Source organism: Lepisosteus oculatus, chromosome 6 (genome assembly GCF_040954835.1).
Source record: "Lepisosteus oculatus isolate fLepOcu1 chromosome 6, fLepOcu1.hap2, whole genome shotgun sequence".
NCBI classification, from domain to species: Eukaryota; Metazoa; Chordata; class Actinopteri; order Semionotiformes; family Lepisosteidae; genus Lepisosteus; species Lepisosteus oculatus.
In genome coordinates, this window is record NC_090701.1 from 3296311 (window position 1) to 3310530 (window position 14220).

Here is a 14220-nt window from a genome sequence, read left to right on the forward strand (position 1 = left end):
TCACATATCGCGTTAAAAAAGTTCACATTTGTGTTGGGTTGAAAGAGCACGGTCTGCTGTTTCTGACTTCGCCCCTAGGGGTCACCCGTCGACAGAAAGAAATCCTGAAACTAAGCAGCACTTTTAGACAGCTTCCTAACCCGGCGTTAAGTAACAGAAGACTGGCAATACAGCCAGCGATTACATGTTTACCTCTCTAAGACAGCAAATGCATTTTTCTAACCCTCCGTCCGTGTTGTGGATCACATTGTCTTCGACGTCATTGATTGCGTGCTTTTTTACCAGTCATCCCAAAAACCAGACGAGAAAACACTGTTAGAAACTAAGAAGTAAAAACCTGGAACACGGACCCCTTGGAAAAAACATACTCGTGTACTCGCAGGTCAGTATTATTTTGTGTAGGCGCGTCCTTTAGGATGTTGTATTCCCCGGGTTCAATCATTTGTCCCCTTTATGATCGTTAATTCGGGATCCCCTTGGAATTGAAGGGCAATTGAAATTTCCCCGAAAGCTCCTCCTCATTGGACAGCGTCTCGGCCGCTGGGCGTGTCCAGCGAGACTAGAGGCGCTTTGCTACCTGCAGCTAGTGACAAAATATTGAGGCGCTCAAAACCGAATGTGTGGGAGTCTCTTTTAAATGGGCATCTTTTAAATGGTCTCTAAAACAACGACTGACAACACGGTTTTAACAAGGCTGACATATGGAGGCTTAGAATACCGCTCCTAGAAAGCGAAAATGCTCGGTTCTATGAAACCTGTCGTGTAGGACTTCACAGCTTAAATATCAAACATTTCATGAAGACCTGTTGGGCTCTCTTCAGATGCTGTGTTTACGAGGGGCTTCATTGCCGTCTTAAGCTGGCCGGTCTCGGACTTGATGGGGATAATATATTCAGCAACAAGTAGTAACGGGACCACTTTTTCAGCACGTTGAGCTCGGGAAAACTTTTTCCTATGGCTTGAAAAAAAAATCTTCATCTTCTTTAAAACTTCTCAGAGCGTCAATCACGTTGGATGAAAAGCGCGCACCTGGGGGACATTTCGCTCGTCAGGAAGGGTTGCGAACTCTTTTTTTTGTTGTCGTTGTTGTTTGTTTTATAAGCTTCTATTTTAAAGTCAGACAGGACCGTGTAAATAACAAACTGGCTCTATGATGATAAGCTACTCTTTTGCTCTTTGGGGGCTGTGGTGGATCACTTCTTACGTTTTCCTCGCCACCGGTAGCAATTACATATTTGATGGCAACAACGAGATCCACTCGAGTTTTATCCAGAGGAGGCTGCGGACTCACGAGAAGAGGGAAATGCAGAAAGAGATCCTTTCCATCCTGGGACTACCCCATCGACCGAGACCGCATCTGTCACATGGGAAGTACAACTCGGCACCTCTCTTCATGCTGGATTTGTACAACACCATGTCGAACGAGGAGAAGAACGAAGTCGAGGGGTTTTTGGATCGGTACAAATCGATGTTCACGACCCACGGGCCGTCTCTGGCCACCCTGCAGGACAACGCGTTCTTGAACGACGCCGACATGGTGATGAGCTTCGTGAACTTGGGTAAGCCACCCCGTCAAGCGTTTACAGGGTCACCCTGTTGTTGAACAAAATAAAGACCTATCCCGTTATTTCAGAAACGGACGGGGGGTGGGAAAGATCTGAACGGAGCTGCCGCAGCAAAGGGAATTTCATGTTGCATATTGTTTTCCAGATTGACTGAAAAAAGTAATTGTCTGCTGAAGACAAACAGGTTGTAGGCTACTCCGCAGGTTTTTTTTATTTTATTTATTAGGTAAGAGCCTAATAATAACAACCAGCGTCCGCCCACTAATAAGTTTGTTTGTATGGAAACGAACGTGCAGTATTTAACTGCTAGGAATAGGACCACGTCAAAGGGAAGTTTCATAACAGCAGTGCTCTTGTTGTCGTAACGTTTTGTCAGCCCACGCAGTTGCGCTGAACCCAGACAGACGCGGCACCGCACCGCACCGCCGAGGCGCGCAGCTCGGGTGACGGCGAGCCAGCCTGCAGCGCCGCGGGTTAGACAAGACCGCAGGAGAGAGGGGGCTTTTGCTCCACACCCGGAGGGGGACGGGCGTGAGAAGCCTTCTCCAGAGCTGCAGAAGGCAGCACGTGTTTTGCGGAAGCCCTTGACCTTTATTTTCCTGTGCTTTTTGAAACTTCCCAGCCAGGCGTGCGAGCCACGTACAGTAATTCTACGGTGCGCCCCGCGGCAGAAAGTCCCTAACGGAGGCTTTGCATTTCGGCTTTGCTGCCGGCACAGGACGTTATTGTAGGATGGTTTTCCTGCCGGGTTTCAAACCCAACCTGTTGTAGCCCCGTGATCTTCGCAGCTAGCCGGGCCGGATCGAGTGCCTATATGGCGATCGCTACACAATCATCCGAGCGCTATGACGCATCCTAGCAGAGGCAGCGCATTAATCACCGACAGGCAATTATCGCGCCGCCTTGTCCCAGAGACCTCTGCCCCACCATAAGCTGAACGCTCATCAAGAAGGTGCAGGATAATGCTCCACCGTCTCCTACGTGTTAATTGACCATTTAAACGTACGGCACCCATGATTAACGTCGTGACTGAACACATTGTTCAGCCCTGCTGGGCGGTGTTTTACCTTGCTGAAGTCGAGTGGCAATCCAGAGACAGCAGTATCAAGTGGAGGATTACCTTTGCAGTACCTTGTTAAAGCTCCTGGGGTTTAGAGTAAACTGCGCTGAGCTGTTTGTCTCGTTAAAATAGACTTCTGTAATTAGACCACAAATGTGAAGGGTGTACTTTAATCAGAAGAGGCTAAACATGAAAGAGCTGGCGAGTCCTTCGGTTTGCAGCACGGGTGTTTACAGAAGCAGTCTGAACAGACCACATGAAGATAAACACAGAATTTATGCCAGACACTTCAGTCCAAATTGCACAGAGCTTTATTGATATCGTGTGCTGTTTGCTTTCGCGTCCCAGAGCTTGGAAGCAACGTCGTTTTTATCTGCGGGGGACATTTGTAACACTGCAAAAAGAAAAATAGCTTTCAATCTAGACTCTCTTGTGAGCCTGGTAATGCCTGGGCTTCCTCAATAATGCGGGCATATGCTTTGATACACCTGGGCAGCACAAAAAAAAAGTCCCACCTTTTGATGCCAATTAAATGGGTAGGACTATTACCCATTAAAAAAGTCTGGTAAATAGTCTTAGTAGAATAACCTTTTCTCATCGTTTAAACGTAGATTTAAGATATTTTGCATAATTAGTCATAGTTTTGTGTTCATTAATAAATGGCATGTGCAGGCTGTAAATATCCTTGGCATGAGCAAAAACCCTTAGGCTTGTGTTGTCTAAAATATGTTTTATGGGTTTCATGAAATGCATTCAAAATATACCACTTGCCTCTCCTTACACACACCACGTGTTCTAGTCGTTGTATTGCACTATTGCACACTTTAGGCGGTAACGATTAGTGAGCCAAAAGTGGTTCCCCTGCCAAGTAATGACTCTAATTAGTCCAGCCAAGCGAAAGGAGTGGCCGACAGCGCGCACGCGACACTACGGAGTGATTCAGACCACACCGACGCTGCTGTCCGAGACTCTTCCACGTTGAAATCCCCTCGGAGTATAGTCAAAGGCGGCAGACGAGACCAGGCCCCCCCTGCCCTCCTCTCCCGCTTGGCTGCGAGTGGCTCAGTGGTCTTCCCACCTCGTCCAGCTGTTTCCTGGAACCACCCCGGGGTTCGGCTCCCAGCAGCTGGGCGCGGCAGGGCAGACTCGGCCTCCTGCTCCCCCTTTTAAATGTGGCCCCTGTAGGTCCCGCTTGAGCCCCTGGGCTGGGGACGTCGGTGCCTTTAAGGACCTGTAATACTTACTCGGAGCCCCCTAGTAACCTCCGCAAGTCCAAGAGGTTCAGCTCTCGGTGCCTGCGTTATCTGCTGCTATTGCCTGTAACATTTGCCTCATTTCTGCCAATATCTGTTCAAATAGAACTTTGTCGCAGAGTAAGGATTTACAGTAGTAAGGTTTCTCTTTCTGTAAAAAGAAATTCACAGGGGCAGTTTGGGGCTGTTATTTTCCACGTGGAGTGGCCTGCTGGTTTGTGCGTCGCTGTTATTTGTTGTACACTGGTTAGGGACAGGTTACGGGCTCAGAGACCTTGCTGCTTGGTTGTGTCGCTCCAGCATGAATGATGCCGTGTTCTTTTTTCTGTACTTTTTTTTCTATACAATCTTTGAACTATTTCTGAAGGGTGATTTGTCAGGTGGAATGGACAAGTCGTTCGACCGAAGTAAGAAGTAAAAACCAGGACTGAAAAGATGCTCTCGTTTGTGACCACTCGTGTCCATTCCTCACTCCTATGCCACATGCTCATTACATCTGCCCGTCAGACTCGAGCGAAACCCGACAGCAGGGGAAAACATGCAGGCTGTGGGGAGATTCTCTGACAGCCTAAGTATTGGTCCGTATTGAATATTGATGTTAGTCTTCAGTGCACGAGGGCCAGCCAGGCTGAGCCTGCACAGGTACCATTCTCTTCCACGTTACATCGTTAAGAGCACATGATAAACAGGAAAAGGTGAATAAGTAGTTAGTAATTTAGGTTTCATTGTTGTTACTTTTAGGAATGCAGTAGATATTATCCTCAGTGTGTGTTTATAGCTTGTGGTTACAGGATTGTGAAACACCCTTATCTGCTTACTGTTTTCTGGGTTCCCTTTTGTCTTGGAGTGAATATTGGGTTACAACATGTCCAGTGGGATAGCCCGGTCTGTACATTGATTTCCAAGGATTCCATATTTCCTCTACTTAGCCTTTTTCCTTAAGGTTCACATTTCTGTGGAATGTCATGCATTCGGTATATGCCGCTTTCTCTGGAACATTGTGGAAAATGATACTGAAGTGCAGCAAGTGGGGGGAAAATATAAACTAGCATTTTTCAAATGGATACTTAATCTGTTTTATTAGGGAGAAAATAGGACCGAGTTCTCTGGAATAATAGGTATTGAACCCAATATAAATGCATTGTGTCTCTCAGGTACTTGAATTGGGAAGCTAATGACTACAAATGACCCTCTGTCCAGCCCTTTTCTCTTATTCTTGAAGTACCTTCCTTGTCCATATCCGACAACAGGTACCCAAAGACCACTACAGCTGTGCGATTCAATCAGTGGAAAAAATCTGTTTCCACTTTTCTTGAAGGAAGGGTCCATCTACATGAAATCAGAAACCATGTTGGGAGCACCAAAAAATGTAGTGAAGCAGACTGCCTCTGGTGTCCAGTAATAAGGAAATGGACTGTGCATGAGTGTTGTGGCAAAGCTCATCCCGTTTGATCCTGCTGTGAAATTGACTTGAGCTGACGGGAGAGATTCTGCTGTAGTGAGGGGTTCATTGTTATTGGACTGTTACTGGTGCGAGCATGCCTCGTTTTTGTCACGGATACCCAGTTCTGACAGTTGAATGTTCTCAGCTATTTGAGCTCTGTGCCGTTCTTTCATTTTGAGTTATTTGGTGTCAAGGTGTTATTTAGTGTTAATATACTGTATAACTCTTTATCATAGGTATGCAGCCTGTGTATGCATGTCCCATATTTGAGGCTTCATTTGTATGGTGCAATAAAACTCCAGACATACTAATCACTGTGCAGGCATTCAGTAAACACATCAGCACAATAACTGGAAGCCTTACCACCGCTAAATGGAAACATTGTGAGTTTTTTTTTCCTCTTGACCACTTTTTCTCATTCGTCTTCCCAAAGTGCTGGCAAGAATCTGTTGTCTTTTTTTTTAAAGAAAAGCCTCACAGGCTTGTACAGCTCTTTCTCTGTAGGAGGTCTCGGAAACGTTATACCTGGGACTCTGGCGGGCTGATACTGCAGACTCCCTGGAGAATCCATTAAAAATCCAAACACAAATCTTGGTTCCGAACTTGGAGAAGTATCATTTGAAAAGCGGGAGGAATGCGATATGCGATATCAAGGTGAGCGTTGCCGCGGAGTTTCAGTCATTTCGGCTCTTGGCCTCGGCCCACGTGCCGGACCCCTTACTGCACCACCTGCTTTACCACAGCTCTGCTAACGCGCTCCTACTTCCGGGCCGGGCAGGACAGCGGAGCCAGATGTACCGCTTCCCGGCTCCAGTTTCTTCTGAAGGGAAAATAATCTTCCTGACTCTCCCACAGTAATAAATTCCATAAAAGAAGAGCTGCTGGTAAAAGTAAAACTGATGTCTGGTAAAAGGATGAAGAGCCGTCGCCTCGAGATGCCCGTTTCTGAAACCCATCGGAAATCGATTGAATGCGGTTGTTTCCAGTTGCAGTGTTCCTCGCCTCCAGCCTCATGCATGGAGACCTCTCCCTATGGGCTCGAGGGCCGGGGGGAATCTGCCTGGAGCTCATCTCTGCTTGGCTTCGTTGGCGGTTTGCATACAGATTCAGTACAGTTTAAATTGGAGGTGCTGTGGCCATATCAACTTAAAACGTGCGGCGTTATTTTGTGACAAAATGGCATATTTGCCTTCTGTGTCTGGGTTTGCTGAAGGGTTTGAATCTGGAGACCTGCTGAACTCTTGCCAAGACTCCTTCACTGGAGTCATTTATGTACATGAACCTATTTAGGAAATAGCTAATGTGTTTTTTTTTAGTGTTGATCAAAACCTTTTCCTTTTTCTTTCCTTTCAAAGGCGGGACTTCCAAATGTAGCACAAGAATGGGTCTTGTACTGCTCTGCTCTAGTGCTCGGTTGCTGTTTTTTCCCTGCTGGTAAATGAAATGCCTCGCTTTTGCCTTTGTCTTTTCTGTTCTTATTCCTTCTTCACGTATGTGTGATGGTAGGTGAAATTAGCACCTCATCGTGTGGACCTGTCATGATGAAATATTAGTTGTGATCTATTTCATATTAATATAGCATTTTTATGGTTTTAAACGAGATGCCTTTTTTAAGCCACGTACAGTCTTCTTTGAGAGAGCTACTGTGAGTGAAAATGTAAAGGCAGCCTTGTTTTGGTAAATCCTGCTGCCTGTCTCTTTTTCCTGCAAACACAGCTGTGATGCTGCGGTTTACCTCCGCCTTGCTGCGGAGGCTGTGATTAGCACGCACAGGTGTTGATGGATCCTAGGCTTCTGAACTATACTTTGCTTTCGTGCTGTTTTTTTTTTTGAAACGTTCTTCATAAATCTCTGCAGCGATAATTGCCGGTCTGGGGAGGCTTGGGCATGGCGCTGCGTCAGCGCGCGGGCTGCCTCGGGACCGGCAGGGGGTCATTCCTCGCTGGGCAGCAGAAGGAAGGAAAGCACTGGGCCCGTCTCCTTTCTCCTTTCTCCCTCGGGCATGAGGGCGAGAGGGGGCAGGAACACGGAGCAGAGCAGTCGTCGTCTCTCCCTCTCGCTCTGTTCTCCTTCACTACCCCGTATTCTTCCTCTGCCTCGCACCTGCAGGCGGCTCAAGTGCTGAAACTATTTCTTCCCCTGCCTTTCGTCCTGGAATGGGAAGTAACTGTTAAATGAGGTAAATCCATGCACATAGTGTGCCAGGCAGTATCCATCCAGCATTGCTGTAATGCTTAATTGGTGAGAAAAGATGTGGATTTCACAGGATTAGTGCAGTCTAGACTATCTCGGGCTATCCAGAATACAGAGGGATTTTTAATGCCTAGATAGATTTCCAAGCACTAACTCTTTAAAGAAGTGGCTTAGTTCACCAAAATATGCCTTAATGCTCTGAGCCGATCAGACAATTAATTGTTTAATATGGAAGGGCTTTGTGTAATGCCCACAATCTTCTAGAAATCCATCGTGCACACCACATCAAGCAGTGTGAAATGTCTAGCATTTTGAAAGTATTTCTAACAAATGTTAGTACAAATATTTTACAAGAGGTGCCTTATGTACCGTACAGGAAAAAAGATGTTGTACTCTTAGTGGAAACTGCACCTTTTTTTAAATTGACTTGGCTGAGCCCTACAGTGTTGTGTGATATATTGAACATTCTTCTTCGTTTATGCGAACTACAATACGCATTAGCTTGAATGAGTTATGGGTAGTTAAGTACGGTGTTAATCTTTTGTTCAGTTCTGCTGGATTAGTTTAACTGTTCCTGTCGTTTGAAACAAAGTCTAGGCAGCTGTCTGGTGCAGAGGAAGGTGTTATAGACTTTTACAGAGGATTTGAACCCACAGACTTCCAGTTAATCACTGCTCTTGTTCCTAGCTCAATGAAAATAGTCCCCAGCTCTATAAAGTGGTACAAATGTAAATCACTTTAGATAAAATCCTCGGTCAAATTAGTAATAATGGAGTCAGCAGGTTTTTTATTGTTTTGGTGACTCGTGTCATTTTTGCTTTCATGGGGTTTCGCAGATCGATTGCAAAAGGAAATGTGCTTTTCCAGCTAACAACAAATGAACACTGCCTTTTGGATTGGTTACAGGCTTGATGCCAAGTGTGCTGTTACACATCTCAGCTTCTCGTTAGTTTTGTTAATGGTTTGGCCTTAGATTGAAATGCTCTAGACCCATCTTTCTCAGCACGGAGATGACAAGGGATGTAGCCACTACTTTAACTGTCTACGAAGCAGTAACGGAGACTTGCAAATGCGCTTGGAAATGGTCAGATGAGTAGATCCCAAGTGCAGACCAGTCTCGCACAAGAGATCAGTCAGTCGTCATGCCGGAGACTCCTGAGGACTTTGTAAGGCCCAAAGGACAGGTGTGAACATGCTGGGATGTGCTTGTCAGAAATGGAAAAGTGGCCTGCAAAAGCCAGAGCAAGGTTGAGGAGTGCAGACTGACAGGCAATCGTTGTGAGATATTGTGCGCACGGGGCATGATCACGAGCAATTCGTTAGTGAAAATGCAGCATAAGTACAAGTAGACTTTGCGAAACGCGTACGTATCATCATTTTATGTCCTGATCGGGCTATGTTGATCTTGTAATAAGCAACGAAGGCCAAGTTAGTATGTAAAGGTATGTTGTCCTGTAATCCACCCACATGGATGATCGCAGTGCAGGGGAGTCCCTGTAAAGCGCTTTGAGTGCGGTGTCCAGAAAAGTGCTATACACGGTGAGTGTAAGGAATTATGGTCATTACTGCCGTTAAACATTGGAAATGCCCAAATTGGACCTTACTCATGCAGCGTTATCAATATGAACATGACAAGCTTGTATAGAGTATATCGCAGTTTCGGCCCAGAGGGTCCCAAAGCGCTGTATATGCAGGCAGGGAGCTGTTTCCTCCCCCATTGACTCTTTCAGGTCTCCCTTCATACCTCTTCTGTCCATGTAGGTTTGCAACTTAAACAGGTTTTGCACTGGAGGGGAAACATTGTAAAGCTACGTCAAATAGGAGAATTGCCTTTCGCTTTGTGATGATCAGCTGAAAATATGACAGGCTTTATGATGGTTCCTTGCATCCGAGTCGTGCTTTTTATCCCCGAGGATCCCGGTACATACAGGGGGCGCCCCACTTCCTCCCACACCTGGACGCCATTCAGCTGCCATTCTGCACAGCAGGTCAAGGGGAGGATGGGTTAAACGCATTTATTCTTTTTTTGTGATCGAAAAATCAGCAGTTTCTGACGTCCTTCTTGCTTTTAGTTAGAAGGCTCCTGCCGTGCAGCTTAGATGATGTCTTCTTTTCATCAGTCCCTTAAGAAAAGACCTTTTACATCTTTGGTTTCTAAAGTTCTGTTTAACAAAGTGGAAAATGGACACGCAGCTGACATGGGTGCAGGAAGTTAAGCCACACCGCACAGGGGCTGACTGATCGAGTCCTCGGTTTCCAAGACTTCCAAGGTTCCAGTCATGTATGGGCATGTGTGCTGTTTGCTCTGGTGTATTGTCTGGGGTCAGAGCAATCTCTGAGATTAGAAAGGTTGGGCTCGTTGCAGTGATTGCTGATTGTTTTGATGACAGTGCTATGGGTCAATCTCGGGATTCTTTTATCAGCTTATCGATAAGTCTCTGCCCTTTCTGTGATGCCGGGTGTGTGAGTGCATGCATGTGTGGCCATCTTTATAAAAACACTCTTCCAATGGTGTCCCATTTTGTTGGCCATATTTATATTAGCTGATAAAAATAATGTTCAACTGTGACCCTTTTAAGGGTTTTTCATTGCGAAACTTCAAAGGAAAATCCAAAGCTAAAATATGGAAATTGCCAAGATTATTCACTCTTTAGCAGTAATTAACGCTTTGAGTCTTTTAGGATTGATGTCCCCCAGCTTCACATGCTGGGATGGTGCAGTGTCCTTCCACTCTTTGCAAACTTGTCAACTCTGTCAGTTTGGTTGGGGATCCTTGATGAGCAAATGACAGTTTTCAATTCTTGTTACAGATTTATCGGTCTCAAGTCAGCACTTTGACTGTGCCACTCAAGGAGATTGTTTTTCCTTGTTAAGTCACTCCATTACAGCTTTGGCCTTGTGTTTTGGGTCATTGTCCTACTTTGTCTTTAGCAGACGGAAGCAGTCTTCCTCTGGGATTTCAGTTCATTTCATTTTCCAGTTCATCAGTTGATTTTTCCATACAGTCTTGACCAGCTTCTCAGTGCCTGCTGGTGACGAGCAGCCCCGTAAGTCAATGCTGCCACCACCTGCAGGATGGTAGGCTGGGTGCCGTGCCTTTTGGATCTTTGCCATACAATAGGTTACGTTGTTTTTCCTGACAACGGGTGGGATATTCATAACTCTGCCAGAACTGAGTGCATTAGGCTGTCTCCCATTTATCAGTGTGTCTTCCTCAAATTTTCATCAGCTTCCTGAGGAAAAGGGAGAGCTGTAAATAGGATTCGCAACAGAGACCCTGCTGAACGTGGAGGTCAAGCCTAGCTCTCGTTAATGCACTTTGTCATAGTTGCTGAATCGGCACACTTCAGTCTGCGTGATGTCAAGGCATGTGCACCTGGGGATGTTGGAGTAGGTGGCTTATTAGAAAGCTTAGGAGGCAGTGAAATGCACCGCTCCGTGATTGAGCGTGATCCTAAGAGAGTTTACATTCATAATTCCTGATTATGTCCTGCTAAAACTATTGTAGCATAATGTAGCTTGTAAACAGCCCATTTTCTGGTGATCTGGGGGTACTACAATTGAGGGTATGAGGACAACGGAAGAATCTATTAACATTTGAGAGAGGTTAAACGGGCAGGTTCACTTGCGGAGTGAGGGCATTGTTCTGACGGGGGAGCTGCGACAGGAAAGATATCCTAGAGTGTAACCAAAAGATTGGATTGTCCAAACTGAGAGCGAGCAGACAAGCAGAAAAAAGGAATAATTCCTCTGAAGAGGTGAGGGACAAGCTGCACTTGCCAGACGAGCAAGCGCATGTAAAGCTGATCGCACATCGAGACAGTTTTCAATCATAGACATCAGTGAATGTTACGTTCTTTCTCAGACTGCCTTCTTTAAATTCTGAAGATGGAGACGAACCAAGATATCTCATTTAAAGCCTACTGACCTAAGGCAGTGCAACCTGAAGAGCCAGGATTAATTGAAGTGTGCTAAATTGCAGGGCAGAGTGAGGGGAAAAGTGGTGCTGTGGCCTCAGCGCTCCTGCGTCTGGGGGTGGGGTTCAGGCCACAGGTGCCTCTGTGCTGGAGGTGGGATTTCCTCCACCTGCTTGCATGGATTTTCGCCCGGTACTCCGATTTTATTCCCAGCTCTTACAGAGGTGCTGGCTAGATTGGATCTGCTGTTGTAAGTGGTCTCTTTCTGCGTGGCACGGTCCAGGAAAGCAGCAGCAGCCATGTGCTCTCGGACGCCTCTCGTGTCCTGCAGCTCTGGAACGGCTGTAGTGTACAGATTGGGTGGCTTTCAGCTGAACAACTGATTCGTCAGTATACTGGAACTAATAATAGATGTTGCTTTCATTCTGGGTTAATTTGTTTCACATTTAAAAAAAAAAAAAAATCCAGTTGAATTTTGTCTAAATCGGGCTGATTGCTACACGGTTGATAAAAACCTGTGCAGTCTTCTGTTAAAGAAGGAGTCGGAGGCAGGATCTGAAGATGGAATAGCATTTTGTAGTCGAAGCAATGTCTGTTTTTTAAAATGGCCCAGAAAACGGTTAAAACTGATTAAGCTTCTATCATGTGGTTCGTCCGCTAATTTACAATGGACTGTGCATCTCACCATTGTCTCCGTGGAAAATGTTAAGATCAAATCAAACAAAAAGATAATTCAGAGGTTCCTTTCAACTAATTCATGATAAACCTCTGTTAAAAAAAAAAGTACCACTGGACTGTGAAAATCTTCTCCTTTGCGTCCATTTCCTCAGGAGGCTGTATGACTTTACAGCCGAGCTCTTGAAGAGTTATGGGTGTCTCAAGTGCCGTAGGTGTTGCGTATCTTAAAACAATACTGAACTTGAGCATACTGATGTGAAACAGCTGTGCTTGCCAGCCCTACTCATCTGTCTGTCCCCCCCATTCTGACTGCTTCAGTCCAACTGCAATGGAAGGGCCGAGCAACCCACATCTTTTAGTTACAAGCAGTGACTATACAATGGATGCACGTGAAATTGCAGTGTGAAAACTGCAAAGCCTAATGCTTGATACTAATATAAATATAGAACAGGTAAAGGTTTATTCCATGCTGAAAAGAGAAGAAAAGAAATGCAACATTTTGGCTGTGGAGCCTTTTTTGGGTGTGGCATGTTGTTTCTTCTCTTTTTTTAGTGTGGAATAAACCTTTACTTGTTCCTTTGCAGCCTACGCAAGCTGACGCAGCTCCCTACTTGAACGACTAATATAAATATGTACAGTACGCCTTAGGAAAGGTCCGTTTAGGCGGACAAGTGTGATAAACTGGGCATTATTTAAGATTCCATTTAGTTAATACCATGACTTAAAATAACATTGGGTAAAACCGCATTTACTGTGGCCATCTAGTGCGAGTTCCAGAGGCTCTGCCCAGGATCTTAAAAGCCCAGCAGATCGGTGGATCGAAACCAGCAGCGGATGCAGTGGAGTAGCTAAATAAGTAATGATCTTCAGAACAACGATAGTCCCTTTGTCTTTCGTTTTGGACAGTCTTGTCCTTATCCGAGCTGCCTTTGCTGAACACCGTCGCAGTGGTGTAGTGAGGGTTTCTACCGTTGTGGCCGTTCTGAACGTGAGAACGGATGGGCCAGGAAGATGGGTGACCTGGCCCGCCTCTGGCCCCCGTGCGTTTCACTACACCCTGGCATGAAACGGCGCGGCGCCGGGGCCGCGGGGCGAACAACCGGCCATCCACAGACGAAGCGCGGGGGAAGGGGAAGGGCGGCGGGCCCTCCAGCCGGCCACAGCCTGAGGGAGAGTGGAGGGCCGGGACAGAGGCCTCTGCAGGAGGAGGACGGATGAGCCTCGGCCAGCTCCTCTGCTGTTCTAGGGGAGGACATGCCTGAAACAACAAGGGCCTCTCTCGCAACAAGCACACCCAGCGCAGTGAAGCCAGCGAACGGCTCCGCTGACAAATTTACGAGCCCCAGTGTACATAAGGGTGGCCCTCTCAACGTGATGTAGTGCCAAAACAAAAAAGCGCTCCGGGCTCGGGGCAGGGAGGTCTTTAGCTCCTTGATCTACTGCTTTGTGTTCCACACATCTGTACGTTTATTTCCTCCGTTCTCAAAGTAATGATTTCACTTAAAAAAACGACTTATCGTAGAAGTTTGTTCTTTCTCTCTACCTTGAATTAACAAACCTTGTTTAAAAAAAAAACAACTATATATATATAAAAAAAATCTTTGCGATTTATCAGAACCACATCTGAAGCACGGAGTTCAGAGCTGAGAGACGAGTTTTAAAGTCTGGAAAGTCTGGGGGGAAGGTTGGGTTTTGGGTGGGAACACCTAATGGGAAGGCCATTACGGACCTGTAATGGTTCATTAACCTGTTCCAATCACGGTCCTAACGTTGCAAAAGAAAGATCATGGAATAAGTCTGAAAAAGACTGAGGAGCATCTCGCTTTGCTAGAGAACAGGGAGTACGGAGCTTCAGTTAAATATATATATACACCGCAGGGTTGCTTTGGAAACGCACTGGTTTCTGCTGCGGAGTTCTGGAAAGCTCCCCACCACTATTTTGACTTCTCCTTTGGAAACAGCTGTGTTTCCTTTTTACAAAGATATTTTTTCCTTATTTATCATTTCCCTCCGGAAAAATTCATCTCCCCTGTCTGACATGGGCTTCCTCCTCTAAATCGGCCTGCGCGCGGCCCGGTGGCATGCGAGAAGCACACCTGCTCCCGCGGAC

General features: G+C 46.1%; 1 protein-coding gene across 1 annotated transcript in view; it reads left to right on the forward strand.

The window, feature by feature from the left end:
• The first annotated feature begins 465 nt into the window (after window positions 1–465).
• The window catches only part of bmp6 (bone morphogenetic protein 6), a 45063-nt gene continuing 31308 nt past the window's right edge, over window positions 466–14220 (forward strand). The window contains exon 1 of the mRNA XM_006634473.3: window positions 466–1559. Within this exon, the coding sequence (XP_006634536.1) occupies window positions 1151–1559 (409 nt within the window). The 5' untranslated portion in view covers window positions 466–1150. The remainder of the gene's footprint in view (window positions 1560–14220) is intronic.